A 13,916-nucleotide genomic window follows, 5' to 3' on the forward strand; every position below is an offset into this window, starting at 1 on the left:
GGGAACAGGGAGCCTCTGTTTCTCCATGGGTGCCGGAGCAGGGAGGGTTCTGCGTTTCAAGTTTCTAGCCGCGAAGTTGGTTTTTTTTTTTTTGCTTTCGTGTTTTTTTGTTGGTTTTCTTTTCCTCTCCGCCCAAGGTGTGGTTCAGCGAGCGGCCGCCCCGGCGCAGGGAGTCCGGCAGAGTCGTGTGCGTGGCCCCCGCCCCGGGAAGGCGCTCCACGGCCGCGCTGTAACCAGCGGGGAATGCCTGGGCTCGGGGGCAAAGCGGCGCTGGGGGCGGCAGAGCGGGGCCGTCTTCCTCAGCCCGCCCCGAGCAGGTGAGGCGGGGAGCTGAGGCGCCGTGCGGGCGGATCCCAGCCGCTGCGCCCGCCCTACTCCCGGAGAGCTGACCCGCGCTCACCAAGCCGCCGGCATGGACGGCCGCGCTCATCAGGCGGCCGCCCCGCCGCCCTCAGGGTAAGCACAGCTCACCGCACGGGCGGGAGGCCCGGGCGGGAGGCCCGGGCGTCCCCCGGCTCCAGAGGGGCAGCCAGTGGGAAGCCGTGGCCGTGCCGGGCCGTGCGTGAGGCCGGCTGAGGTGAGGTGCGAGGGGGCATCTCGGGGCGTAGAGGCCGGTGCTGCGCGCGTCTGGCTGCGAGGTGCGGTGTTCGGGAGGCAGCCAGGGGTGAGCGAAGGCTCCCCGCGCCGGCGTGGAGTGCGTGTGCCCCTTCCCCTGGCTGCCCCGGCGGAGGGAGCGAGGCCGAAGCTCCGCGCGGGAGCCGTGCCGGAGGCAGATGGAGCAGCGCGACCGTTAAACGGCGGCGGGAGCGGGCGGGTGGGCGGACAGGGCACCGTGCGCCGCGCCTCGACGGCATTTCGGCCGCTTCCCCTGACCGAAAACGGGCTCTCCGGCGGGCCGGGGCTGCGGGACAGGTCTGTCGCATCGCCCGCCTCGGAGGTGCCTGGCTGAGCAGCGGCGTGCGTGCCCGGGCTGCGCCGCCCGCCCTCGCCTCTCGCCGGGGGCATTTCCGCAGGGACGGGCCGTGACCTGCCTGCCAGCAGCCGCTGGTGCCGTTCCTGTCGGGGAGCGCTTCGCTGTCGGGATCGGCTCCTCTGGGGAGCCTCGGAAACGCAAAACGTAGCAGTCTGGCCAGCTGCGAGGTGTGCGTGCGCGCTGGCTCTCCGTTCGCTGTGTAAAAGCGGTCGGTGGTGGCGGTGTGGGAGAGCTGGGCGCTGCTCGGGGCTTTGGTAACTGCCCACGTTGGAAGAGGAAAAAACATAAACAAGCAGCATCTGTTGGGAGAAGTGAAAGGGTTGGTTTGTTTTTAAATGTTGGCCTCCTCTGACGAGTTGCTTATAATCTGTCATAAAATGTAACTTTAAATAATATAATTTTGAATCTGAGTGAAACTACCCCACTTACAGATCAGGAGGAGGAGGACTTCCCGTTAAATAGTTAAGTATGTTTGAAGAAAAATAATTCAGTTAATAACTTCAGTAGGAACTTGAGGGATTCAAAATATTGACAAGGCTACTGCAGTTATCTGTAAATAGAAGGGAAAAAATACATGGTGAGCGTTTTTAACACCAAGACTTTCTTGAAGCGTTCGTATTATACACGAAAATGGGTTCACTGGATTTCTCGCCAAGTGAATACAGGATAAACGGGTGCAGCCAATGGTCTTTACTGTAGTATTTGCAGTAGTAATCAGATCAATTCGAAGTCATGGCTGTAGTGAGTATGGAAGAGTCATAGAGGAGGGTTATTTATTCGCTTAGGGCCTTGTGGCAATTCCACATTTATGGCCATTGAGAAACAAAGTTTATATTGTTAATCAAAGTAGAAGGTGTAATTACAGTATAGATAATTACTGTGTTTTTAAGACTTGGGGTATGTAAGCAGTGTAGAAAGGACTGAGCGTATGGTAATAGAGCAGGATGCTGGGTTAGGAAGTGACTAAAACAGTGTGTCTTGAAGGTCCTCAGTTTTACTTGCGGGAAGGAACATGAAAACAAGCAAAAAGGCACAATCAAATTTTGGTTGTTCTGACAGCTTCTCTGGGCCTGTCACCTGCCATAAAGCTGTTGGTTATACTGAATTTTGGCTGCCACTTGGTTTCTCTAAGTCAGGAAAAGTAGTGTGATCCCGTAATGTGACTTCAAACACCTGTCAGCATTCCCATCTCACTTTTGAAAAATGTGTAGCTATGAGCAGTGCTTATTTGCGTTGGCCCTGCAGATATATTTTCAGACCTTTTATCAGCTGTTCCCATATAATTTAGTACTTAAGAAATCAATTTACCATTCCTTTCTTGTTATAACAAGAGTTCTTTATTGGCAATCTTAATTATTTCCTGAAGATGGTCTCGTTTTCTCATCCAAATGGTGGATTTGAGGAAAAAAATCTGGATATACCTGCAGAAATGGCAACTCCCAGTTTACTGACGATGATCCACAGATACGTTTTTTAATAGTAAGCAGTACTGTAGTTCTCTCCCTGAGACTATAGGAACAATTGTGCAATCTGGGAAGAATTTCAGTTTTCTTTAAATGAATTACCAAAAGATATGATACTGTGTTGCATCTCTTCTTAACCTGTCTAGCCAGGAGAATGTTGTTAATCTGCAGCTGAAAACTGTTTACCAGTAAATGTGTTTTTAAATCACTGTTGGAAGTTATGTGTTGTAATTACTGATAACTCTTCACGGTTTAGAAAATCTATTTGTGCTAACTGCCAAGGCAGCTAGAGCTGTTAAAGGTGTTCTGTGAGTTTTCAAGTATTGATGTTTACTTAGCCTTGGAAGTTCAATATAACTTAATCATTGGTGGCTCTTCAATATAGAATTTTGTTATCAGTTCTGTGATAACAAGTTCTGGGAAAAGATCCTGTAGTTATATTCTGGAAGGCTTTTTTTTTTTTTTGCATGCAAGATTATTCTTTCCTATTGAAAAATTGTTTATTAAAACTGGTTGTGGGTAAAAGTGTTTGCTTGGATTTGAGGAAAATTACACCTATGTTATTCTCACCCTGCAATCAAGGTAAACCAGTAAAGATTTTTAAAAACAGCCTGTGCTGCATTTTTATTTTTAATATGGTGAATAGAAGGTGTGCCCAGTAACTGGCTGGAATTTTTTGGAATATGGTGAATAGAAGGTGTGCCCAGTAACTCGCTGGACATGACACACAGTTTTTTCTGGTAGCAGAAGAAACTTGGCTGGACATATTTTAAGGCATTTTGTAGCTCATCTATGTTGCCTGGAGTCTGAGCATGCACTCATGACAGTGTGCTCCTGCCAGGTCGGTTGACACAGTCTGCTCCTGTTCATCACAGAGCCGAATTTGCTTTATGTATTGGCTGTGTTACAGGATGATAGGAAAATGTGTGGTTTAATACTTAAAAAAAAAAAAAAGTTGCCATGGTTGGTATCCTGCCTCTTCAACACAGTTTTCCTGCTATGGCTGGATAGCAATCCTGTTCTCTGGGGGAAATAAATTTATGCATGAACAGGTAGATTTCATGAGTTGACATGGGCTTTTATCATGACAAACTCTATTGTAAATTAATATGCATTTAGAATATTGGAGCAAATTTGGATTTTGGTAAACAAAAGATAGATTTCCTTTGAAATATTAGGATGTGCATTTAGGTCCACCTTTAATAAAATTCTAATCAGTTTCTGGCAATTTTACATTATTTCATTTGTTCCCTTAAATCATGTTTAAAGCTATATGCTTACTTTCAAAATAACAGCTTCTGACCTGCTTTACCTAAGCAAACCCCCTCTGTTTTGGCTTTTTTATGTGTGTGTGTGTGTGTCTAATGAAAACATGCTTAGGAGATACAGCTGCTCTCCAGGGGCTGAAGATGGAGATGGGGGAGGGGGGAGGGTGGCAGGGAGAAGGGGGAGCAGAGCCAAACTCAGCTTCGGTTAGCTTACTGCCAGAAACACTCCCATTCCCTGGTTGCTTGGCCTAGTGAATATTTTTGAAACGTTTAATAAGAAGAGCAGGAAAGAAGTCTTTTTCACATGATTAGGGCTGTCTGAGGAAGTGAGAGATGTCTTCCGAAAGAACAAGAAATTTAGTTTTTCTCTTGTGTGTGTAACTTGAGTTTTTATCAAATCATTTCAATCAGATTACGGATCTCTGGAGACATCAGCTGTGGCTCAGTGTTGAGAAGTGTCTGGCATCAAGCTTAGAATACTGATGTGAGCACTCTTCCTCTCTTTCATGTTGTCGGTTGAGTCAGTTCACACATAGCCACAGGTTTGTTCGAGTATAAATGAAAGTCCTCGCTGTTGTGGAGTGTGGTATAGGACAGAAAGTATAGCACTAGCTTCAAACCAAGCATTCTATTGCCAAGCCACAGCAGCACATTGTGTGTGGGGGGGAGTGTGTCTAAATCTGTTCAGTTTGGTGACATTTGGGTCAGGGCCGAAACTATGTTTTTATCTTGCAATGAATTAGCTGTTGCCATTGCTCTGTGTCCTACATTATTGTGTACACGTATTTATGAGTAAGTGCAAGACCTTTTGTGCTACTAAACTGTAGCACTATCTAGGATCAGAAGGTAGGCTGGCGTGGGTCTAACAAGCAGTCCAGTCTGAGATGTGCTTTGTCTCCTAGGCTGAGGGCTTCCAGATAAATAGTTTGCTCATTTTTTCTCACCCCTGTGACCCTGATGAAGATCAACTAATTGAGCAGTAACAAAATGGAAAGAACTTTGAGAATTTTTGACCATAGGTTTTGCTGGATGTTTGAAACAGGGAGTTAGCTACTTTGTGGGTGGATCCCCATCAGGAGCCACTTGAATGCTAATCATACCAGGGGGTAATTTGCCAAATGAGTTCTGAACATACAAGTAATACTTCTTGAGGTGATTATTTTGTTCTTTTTAATGTGTCTGCCTTAACCAAGGCAAAGTCAAATAGTTGCATGATACAGTGGTGGCACGAACTGGGTGTTGCATTTTAAAGCTGGTTTGATTACTCAAACTTTGTCAAGTCTGAAGTCATAGCTGGGTGCCTATGGAGTAGTCAGTGGTAATGTCGAAGTGTGTTGCTGTGGGAATGAGATCAAGGAAACATTAGGGGGTTGAGGAATGTGGATGCTAGGGTGAAAAAATGTGTGGGAGGGTAATGCACAAATAGAGAAGTCAAGAGAGTTATTTCAAAGCTTTGTCCAAGTGTGATGGTATCCTGTGAAAAGGAAAAGTGAGAGTTAGTTTTTTGTTGAAGTATCAAAAGCATGTGAGGGGAAAAATTGCTGGAGTCTGGAAGGTAGGGTTTCAGTGTTAGAATAGGTTCTTTTCTTTCTATTGTTACTGGATTTTTTTTTTTTTTTGGTGAACTTTAAAGGAGATAACAGTGTTTATGTAAACCTGAAGATCACTATTTATGTTGAGTAGGCACATCTGTATTGGGTCGAAGAAGAAAAGACCCCATTGTAAGGGACCAAGAGCTTAAATTTTAGAGGAAACTGAAGATCTTCACAAGATTCCTGCCATCTGACAGATAAATTAACTCACTTAAGAATATTTTAAAGTGGCAAATAAGTGGTTTCTCCTGTAATCTAGTGACATTGAAATAGGTCTCCCTTCATGAAGTCCAGTACTGCTTCTGCCTTTCTTGACTGTAGCTTGGAAGAAAGTTTCTAAGTGTGCAAGTTTTTCTAGCTTGACTGCTGTTGTTTCTAGCTGCCACTGTTGTAGTTTTAAGTGTGCTGGGGAGCAACAGATGCCAAATTATCCAGCCAGCCGTTGGAGTTGTAACAATGGTAGCGCCTGCTTAACCATTTTTTTTTGGTTTTTGGAAATTAACAAGTTGATATGATGAGTCGCTCTGTTAATGGAGTGGATACAAGGAATGCCGGTGTTCTCTTTCACTGCTGCTTGCAAGTTCAAACAGATCCGATTTGTGGGCTTTCTTTCCTTTACACCTGGCTCTCACTTGCTTCCCCAACAGCTGACCTGCTGCTCTGACTGAAGTTCAAGTAGCTGCGTGCTGTTTGAGAAAGAGTTGCTCTTTACTGTATTTGCTGTCGCTATGTGCTACTCTAAAACTCACGGAGTTGATATCAGGGCATCAGAGGATGACAAGAAGCCGAGATGTTGGCTCTTAGACTCCTGAGGAGTTCTGTGGCCTTGCCCAGCATTAGCACAATGAAGAGGAAACTCTGACTGTGCAGCGTGCAGCAGTAGAGAGTTCAGGGGGAGAAATCACCCTCAGCTGTTCTGAGCTGTAACAAGCAATTAAAAAGTTGAGGTTTTACCTGAACTCTCTCCGAAGGTAAGGTCCCACAATTAAAAATGGAACTTTTTGTATGAAAGTAAACTTAAACATTTACTAACTGGAGTTCCAGTAGATGTGTTCTGACTTAAAATCTGCATGATGATGGACTAGTGGATAAAAGTGAATTTTGTTCATAGTTTAACAAGCATTTTTTAATGCATCAGAAGTGGAATGCCATGGGAATCTTTACAGAATTGAGAGTTCTTGGATTTGTTTATTTGCTAGGTGGATATCCAGTTCAGAAGAGGCATGTACATTTATATATATCTTTCGGTGTTTGTAAATGATCAAAGCGCTGCAGGTGGTTGAAGGATGGATCCCTAATCTGTCTATGAAATGTCTCCCTGGGGAGTGGCATATATGTTGATTGTGCTTCGAGACTTGGGTTGTCAGGATTGCTATTTTCAGTTAAAGAAAATAGAGCACATGAATATTTTTAGCTAGACATAAGCTTTCTTCTGTGAGAAAGCAGTGGTTTTGTTGGAAGCTTTAGTTGTACAGAGGTTTTCATTGAAGAAATAGCTTCCAAACTGCACTTTCTTAGCTGTATTTTAAAAATCCTTTGTGCATATTTCTTTGAGTTTTATTTTTTCTTCTGGAAATACAGCTACTTGGTTTGGAAAACATAGATGAATCTGATCTCCTTCCCAAACAATGCAAATGATTATACTAAACAAGAAATGTTGTGAGCTTGACTTTTCTCAAATACCAACGATGGTACAGTTTTTGTTCTTTGCCCTACATCTCTTTTACAAAGTGATACTGTCTTAATGAAAAAAAAAACACTACACCCCTCTCTCAAAATAACAACGTTAGAAACGTGGATATTTTTCTTTAAAATCAAACCTCTTTTCAATTTAATATTCCTGAATATTGATTTATTGTTTTAAAAATCTTGTTCTTTTAATGGGCTTTGGTTTCCTGCTGGGAATTAATTTTCCCTTTTGGAATTTTACCTGTCTGTCATGTCAGACCTTCAGATGTGTTTTCTTCTAAAGACTGAGACTCTGTACAGGGGTTTTTAGCAGGTGACTTTCAAATGTTTTGCCATTGGCAAGGCATAAGCATCTCTTTCAGTTGTCCCTCTAATACAAATGTATTATTGACAAAATTGCCTGGAGGGACTGCTTTTTCTATTGCTTTTGTAAAATGATTTTTTTTAAATTATGTATTGCATCCAATTTGACTTTGCTCCACCCCTAGTTTGATATGCTGGGAGCTTTGCTGAATAAAATGGGTTAAACAAGAATGTTATTGGATATGACACCAATAGTAGGGTAGTAGTGGAAACTTGCTGTTACTGTTGCCCAAATACTTTTTATGTGTAGGTATCAAGGTAATTAGAAGGGCACTAGGGAAGAATACAGTGTGTCAAGTTTGGCTTTTGTCATTTACTATTTTACTGTGTCTTTAAGTATCATTGTGTTGCTCTTGACCTTTGTAAAACCTAGTACGTCCTGTACTGTCAAACTAGCCTGACAAAACAGCTGGACATAATACTGCAGGTAGAAGATAACCTGCTGAGGTATCTGTTGTTTAACTGTCCTTGTCACAGCAATGTTGAAAGCATTTTTTACTTGGGAGGAACAATGTTTTGTCTCTGGATCTAGTAAACAAAACAGAGGAGCCAAAAAGTCTGTTAGTAACAAAGTTGAAAATATAAATGTTTACAACTCATCATTCTGGGTTGCAACCCCTTCAGGCAAAAATGAAGTACATCTTTCTTCACTACGAGCTGTGGATTTGAACCTTTTGTTCTTTTCATTAAAAGTGCATGTTGTGCAGAATTAAATATGGATCTGTTCTAGCTTTGAAAGCATAGAAACTATCTGCATGGATGGATGGTTGGTGTTTTTAGTTCTTTAGTTTCTAATACAAACAAGATGTTAGTTGGTGATGATTGTGTGTAGTAGGTGGAATTTCCAGAGGTGGAATTAGTGATGATTTTCAGGAGTTTGTATAAAATCTGAAATTCAAGCCATGACAGAAATCAGGGCTTTGACTTTTTTTTAATTCAGAAACTTTAATTCTTCAGAAATCAGGTACTGAGGTACTACTATGTGTTGAAATTTGTCCTTAGGTTCCCAAACTTTCATTTCTTAAGAGTTAGTGCTTTCTCTGTCTACTCCATGAAGTCTTCAGGCATACACTTTTCTGTATCTTCTGCTGGTCTCTGATTCATGGTCTATCACTTCCCCTTGCCTGCAATTTTGATCCTCTCCTTCCACCCACACTACAAAGTAGCCTCACTAATTCCATCCTTGGCGCCCTCCTTGAGCTATTTTTACCTCATTCGGTTTTTAAAGGACTCACTACTTGGAGAAGGTCCTGTTTTTCTGAATCTTAAACTTCCATGTGCTACTTTTCTTTCTCATAAATCATACTTAGGAACTTGGAAGAATTTTAACAATAGCTAAGGCACCTTAACCGTTTCGGTTTTAAACATTAGGAAGCTAAAGTGGTCTTTCCCCATCTGCTTTTATTGGTGGCAGATGCTCTTGAAGACAACACTTGGGTTTTGAGTGTTTGGGGTTTTTTTTTCTTCCTTTTAGGGGAGGAGATTCCTTCCTCCTTTTCCCTTAATCTATTTTGCAATGTATGACTCTGTGCTTTTAGCTTCTTGGATTCTGTTTTTTGTGCATTTTTTTAAATTTTGAAATTTAAAAAGGACATAGCCCTTTGGCTTGGTTCTTCCATCTAATATTTTTCTCCTGTGTCCCGTTCTGCCCATATCTGCTTTCTCGTCCCCTGACTTCACCCTGAAATGATAGATTCTTCTTTTTCTAAATGTGGCTTTGTGTTTCAATATTATGTATCACATTTTTGCCTAGGTTAATGGTCTTACTCCCTTGTGCTTACATGGGCATGGAGACTATTTTTACTTAAATGTTTAAGGGGAGGAGGGCTTCCCAGGCCCTTTCCTACGGCACTTTGAAGAGAGGTCATCGGCTGTCTTTCCCATTGCTGTTCTCGTCTGCTTGCTTATCTACGGTTGAGTAATGCCTTAGACATACCCGGACTTGGAGCTGAGATTTTAAGGCAGCAGTGATAGCTGGAGACATGAAATAGTTGAAAGGAGAAAAATAATAAAATAAATCCTAAGTCAGAGTTTACTTATGACTTCGTTGGACCAGTAGAAGTACTTTTCTTAATGTATTATATGCTAACCTTCCTCTGAATTAGATATATTTATTTTGATGTCTGCACAACAGGTTGTCAGGACATTTGTTGTAGAAATAAACTGATGGAACTGGGTCAAATGTGTCTTTATTCCTTCAACCCCTTAGTGCTTCACTTTTGTTTCTTTTTGGTTGGTTGATGGGGTTTTTTAGAGAGTGGTCAGTTTTTCTTCCAAGTGATAGGTATAGGCATCAGAGGATTTTGAAATCTAGGTAACTTTTGGGTTTTGTTTTGTTTTTCTGCAGTATAGGGCACATATCCCCTCCCTGTGTAGGTACTGTTGAGATAATCTCAACACACCAGGCAGTGCTTGTTCACCTTTATAGAAAATCAAGGTGAAAAATCTAGAAGGTATGGAAAATCAAAACATTTTATAAGCATTCCTTCAGAGCCAATTGTCAATAGTGAGGACTATAGGAGAGAATCTGAAGCAGCTTATTTTGGAAAAGTAATAAGGATCTGACATCATTGTCTGAACTGTTGGAATCTCTGTCTTATTTCTAAGCATCTTTCTTTGACTGTTCTCATATTTCCACTGCCCAAACATTCTTACAAACTTTCCAGTCTTCCTCCCAAAATATGCTGCTCTAATTTCTCTATCCATAAATCTCAAATGAATAAAAGAGGAGAGAAATGGAATGAATGGTAAATGTTAAGTGAAACTCTAAAAATAGACAGTGATTTATTTTAGAAAAAAATAGGATTTGGTGCTCTGATAGTTTTAGAAATAAACAAATCAGTTCTTAGTTCTTGTTTTTTCTTTCTGATGATCTTCTTTAAGATACCACTTACAGGCTTCTGTCTTTATTATTTTTTTGCTTCCTGCTTTTAGTTACCAAAAATTTTTCCTGGATTCTGTAGCTCCAGTATGTAAAGCCTGCCAGCTAATGGGTGGACTTTTTTTTTTTTTTTTTTTAGGTCTGCTTGCCAGCACTTAATCCAGAATAAATTTTTATGGTAGAATTGAGAATGTTTGGAAATAATGACACATAACATAAATGCTGAAATTTCACCCTGTACAATGCCAAGCAGTATTTTATACTTGTTAACGGTAGATGGAGATTTTAGAATTACATGGTACCCTGATTGAGTGGTGTCGTGGAAAGATCTATTGGTGTCAGTCAAAACTCTGCCCCTCTGCAGAAAAGACAGATGTCCTGCATGCTGTCTCCACTAGAGAAGAACAGCTGGATTTTCCTTCACATTTGCTGAATGAAATGTCTCTGACAAGCTGATGCTGCCTCTTCCTGCTCGTGATTTGTAGTAGGAAATGAAGTGCCCAGTGAATTGTTTATTTTGTAAACAAATGTCTGTCAAAACCACTTGGAAGAACTTTGGCAACTTAAGATAGAAATACCCTTGCAAAATCCTACCCTAATTAATTGAGAAGTGTATAGTTCATATGCCAACAATGTACTCTCAGAAAGGAAAAATTATTGAGTATGTAGTGTTCTTCTGTTACATGTAAAGAAAAGCTGCAAGAGTAGAGGAATCATTTTTGAGTTTTTAACTTTCATTTAAAAATAAAAAACCAATGAAATCTGGAAAACTCGCTATCTACAGTTACTGGGCTTTCCCACATCCTGTCACATCACGTTTCACATCTCAGTCATACGATGAGAATAAGTGTTTCCTTGAGTCAGTTTGTGGTATCATGTGAATAAATGCCCAGCATGGTAGAAAGATCTCCAGTCTGTTTGTAAAAGAGCATGTGATGCTTTATCAAATATAGAAAAGAGTAGATAAACATGGCATAGCATTTGTTGAAATTGTAAAAATTCAGTTATTAAGCACAACATGTTAAAAACCTTTTGACTTCTAACAGTAGAATGAAGTCTGTCAGAAAACGTGAATCACATCCTCAAGCTGATGTGGCTGTACCATTGTTATGTACTGTCGTGTTTATCTATGACTTTGATTAACAAATGTTTTCAGTTAAATTGTTAAGTGGCAGTGAGAAAGAAGTGGTTTGTTGACTCTATGAGAAAGACTGATTCATTCAGAAATCTGGTTCTGGATATGGAGATTCACTCTTCTACACCCACCTCTTTTTTTGTTTTGTTTTGTTTTCTTTTTTTTTGATAGTAGTCGAATAATTAATAGAGGTTGCATATGTATCTCTCTCCCTTATGGACAGTCTAGGTGGAAGTAAGTTTCAGTGTCATCTGAGCTGAATGAATAGGTTTGCTGCTGCTGTTGAGCTGGTGGGGTAAGTTTGTTGCAGCTTCTTTATGTCCTTTTCTTCAGTTAGAAGTCAGTGATAACTGTAATCGCGAAAGTCTGAGGTTAATTCCTTTTTCTCTTTTTAAGGTTAGGCAAGGCTTTTGTTGCTTTAGGCCCTCTTCCCTTGCCTGTATTCACCTTAGGATATTCTTTTAGTTTGGGTGTGTTTTTGAAGTGTCAGCTTTGAATTTCTGGATCTAAAGAGAGTCTTTCTTCTTTATGCTAGCAGCACTATGGTAGTGAATTTATCTCCATGTAATAAAAATTCCAGAAATTCTCGTCTTCGTTGTTTTATGTATGTCAAAAGAACCAGCCAGATGGCCATTAGCCACAACTTGAATCTCTCCTCCTATATGAAGCCAGAGTTCTTCCTATGGATTTCCTCCTTTGGGCAGCATTCGAAACCCAGCCCTTACTTATTGGGAGAGAGATGTGGCACTTAAGAGAGGGTGATGGGGTTTAGGTTACTAGTACTTAGTTTTACTTGGTAGAGTCAGGGTGAACTTTTCAATTTCACAGAGTTTGCAGCTGAATTTTAGCGCTCCCTCGTTTATGTCTCTGCTTCCATCGTCTGTGCAGATAGCTGCTCATGAAGTTGTTTTTCCAGATGGAATAACTGCTCTGTTTTTCAGCATGTTAACTTTAGTTTTATAACAACATTCTGTGAAGCACTGATTACTTCAGTAAAGGTTGGGGAAATCAGGACAAATTTTGGAGAGATTTTAGGGAATGAACTGTCTACAGCTTGTCCCAGACCTAGCTCCTGCAAATAAGCAGAAGAGTAGCAGCTGTGGTCTACATGATGTTCTGGTCTAAGCACCTTGTCACTGAAGCTGCTATTGCTGTAGCTGCATTGATGGTAATTTTGCCTATCCTTCTCCCTTCACTGCCACCACTCACCCCACCCCAGACCTTTTTTGACCAGTGTAGACAAATTTGAGATTCTTTAGTGCTCTTGAATCAGGGTCATTAGTTTCTAATTAAAAAGTTTGCCCTATATTGGTATTAGTAATTACCTTTTTGTTTCCACTGTCGTTCTACTGGCATGCTGCTTACCACTTGCCTGGGGATAAATCAGTAAAAAATGTGGATATCTTGTAGATATAACTAGTAATACATTCCTCATTTAATAAGTTTTTAGTGATTTAGTGTATTCAACAAGCAACAATTTCTTCTAAAACTGTTTTGATCAAGTGCGGTGGTTAACAGTGAAGCTCTCTTGGTCTTTCTATTTCTAAAGTGTGACTACATGTGAATGGCATGTTCATGAGTTACTGCATGGTTACAGAGTATGAGCATGTAAATAATTCAAAATGCTCTTTGGCTGGTTACTTTCGTGGGTAGGAATGTGGAAAATACTGGATTTCTGACAGGATTCTGACAGTTGTGATAACACAGGATACTAAATGATTAAATGCTTAAAATAATCTGAAAGCTATCTAATAAAAAAATTTTATACGTATATTCTTTTAGGCATTTTACAGAGATTCTCTGTTATATTCAGGGAAATCTTCTAAGTCCAGGGAGAACTTACAGAGACGGTTTCAGATCTCAGGAATTTGTGTGTGCGTTTTAAGGGCTTAATGAGATCTTATAGCTTAGATCATTTGGGCAGTATTTCTGTCCTTTCCTTTGAAAGCCGTAAAGTAAGAAAATCCTTTTTCCTTGAATTTTCTTGGATGTTTTTACATGACTTCCTGGGTGGGAGAAGTGTGTTACTTTTTCAGTTCATATTTGTAAACTGAAGTTACATTGTTTCAAAGCACTTAGTATACGTTTATGTATTCTGTAGATCAGATAGGTACCGTATCAGAATTTTCAGAAGGAAAGAACCAGGAAGATAATATGCTGCTAAACTGGAGAGTGCTGCTTCTCATAATGGGAAGGCATTCAGTTATAGGAACTCTGATAAATAAAGCCCGTAGACAAACTGCCCAGCTGTACTTGAAGATGAAAACAGGATGTTGGTTGTATTGCTGGAGGACTACTGTATAAATCAAAGGATATGCCGTTATTGCTGTGTAAGGAAGCTGTGTGCTCCCTTAGAGTAGTTCTGTATATAAAAGAATGGTAATTGCCATGCTTATCAAGGACTGGCAGTTCTCCTTTTCCCATGGTGACCTGGTGAGTCCACCTCTAGTTCATGACTTAAAACAAACGTTGCCAGTTATTTTAATCCTCTATTCAATAGGACAAACAGAATGTGGTTATTTTTATCTCTTCATGGTTCCTTAAATTATACA

At 40.8% G+C, this 13,916-nt stretch overlaps 1 protein-coding gene across 1 annotated transcript in view; it reads left to right on the forward strand.

Annotated features, from left to right (window-relative positions):
- The first annotated feature begins 243 nt into the window (after positions 1-243).
- The window catches only part of COBLL1 (cordon-bleu WH2 repeat protein like 1), an 82,532-nt gene continuing 68,859 nt past the window's right edge, over positions 244-13,916 (forward strand). The window contains exon 1 of the mRNA XM_086615753.1: positions 244-317. Coding sequence (XP_086471879.1) covers positions 244-317 — 74 coding nt within the window. The remainder of the gene's footprint in view (positions 318-13,916) is intronic.

The sequence above is a fragment of the Tauraco erythrolophus genome, chromosome 8, assembly GCF_009769465.1.
Source record: "Tauraco erythrolophus isolate bTauEry1 chromosome 8, bTauEry1.pri, whole genome shotgun sequence".
In the NCBI taxonomy this organism is placed as follows: Eukaryota; Metazoa; Chordata; class Aves; order Musophagiformes; family Musophagidae; genus Tauraco; species Tauraco erythrolophus.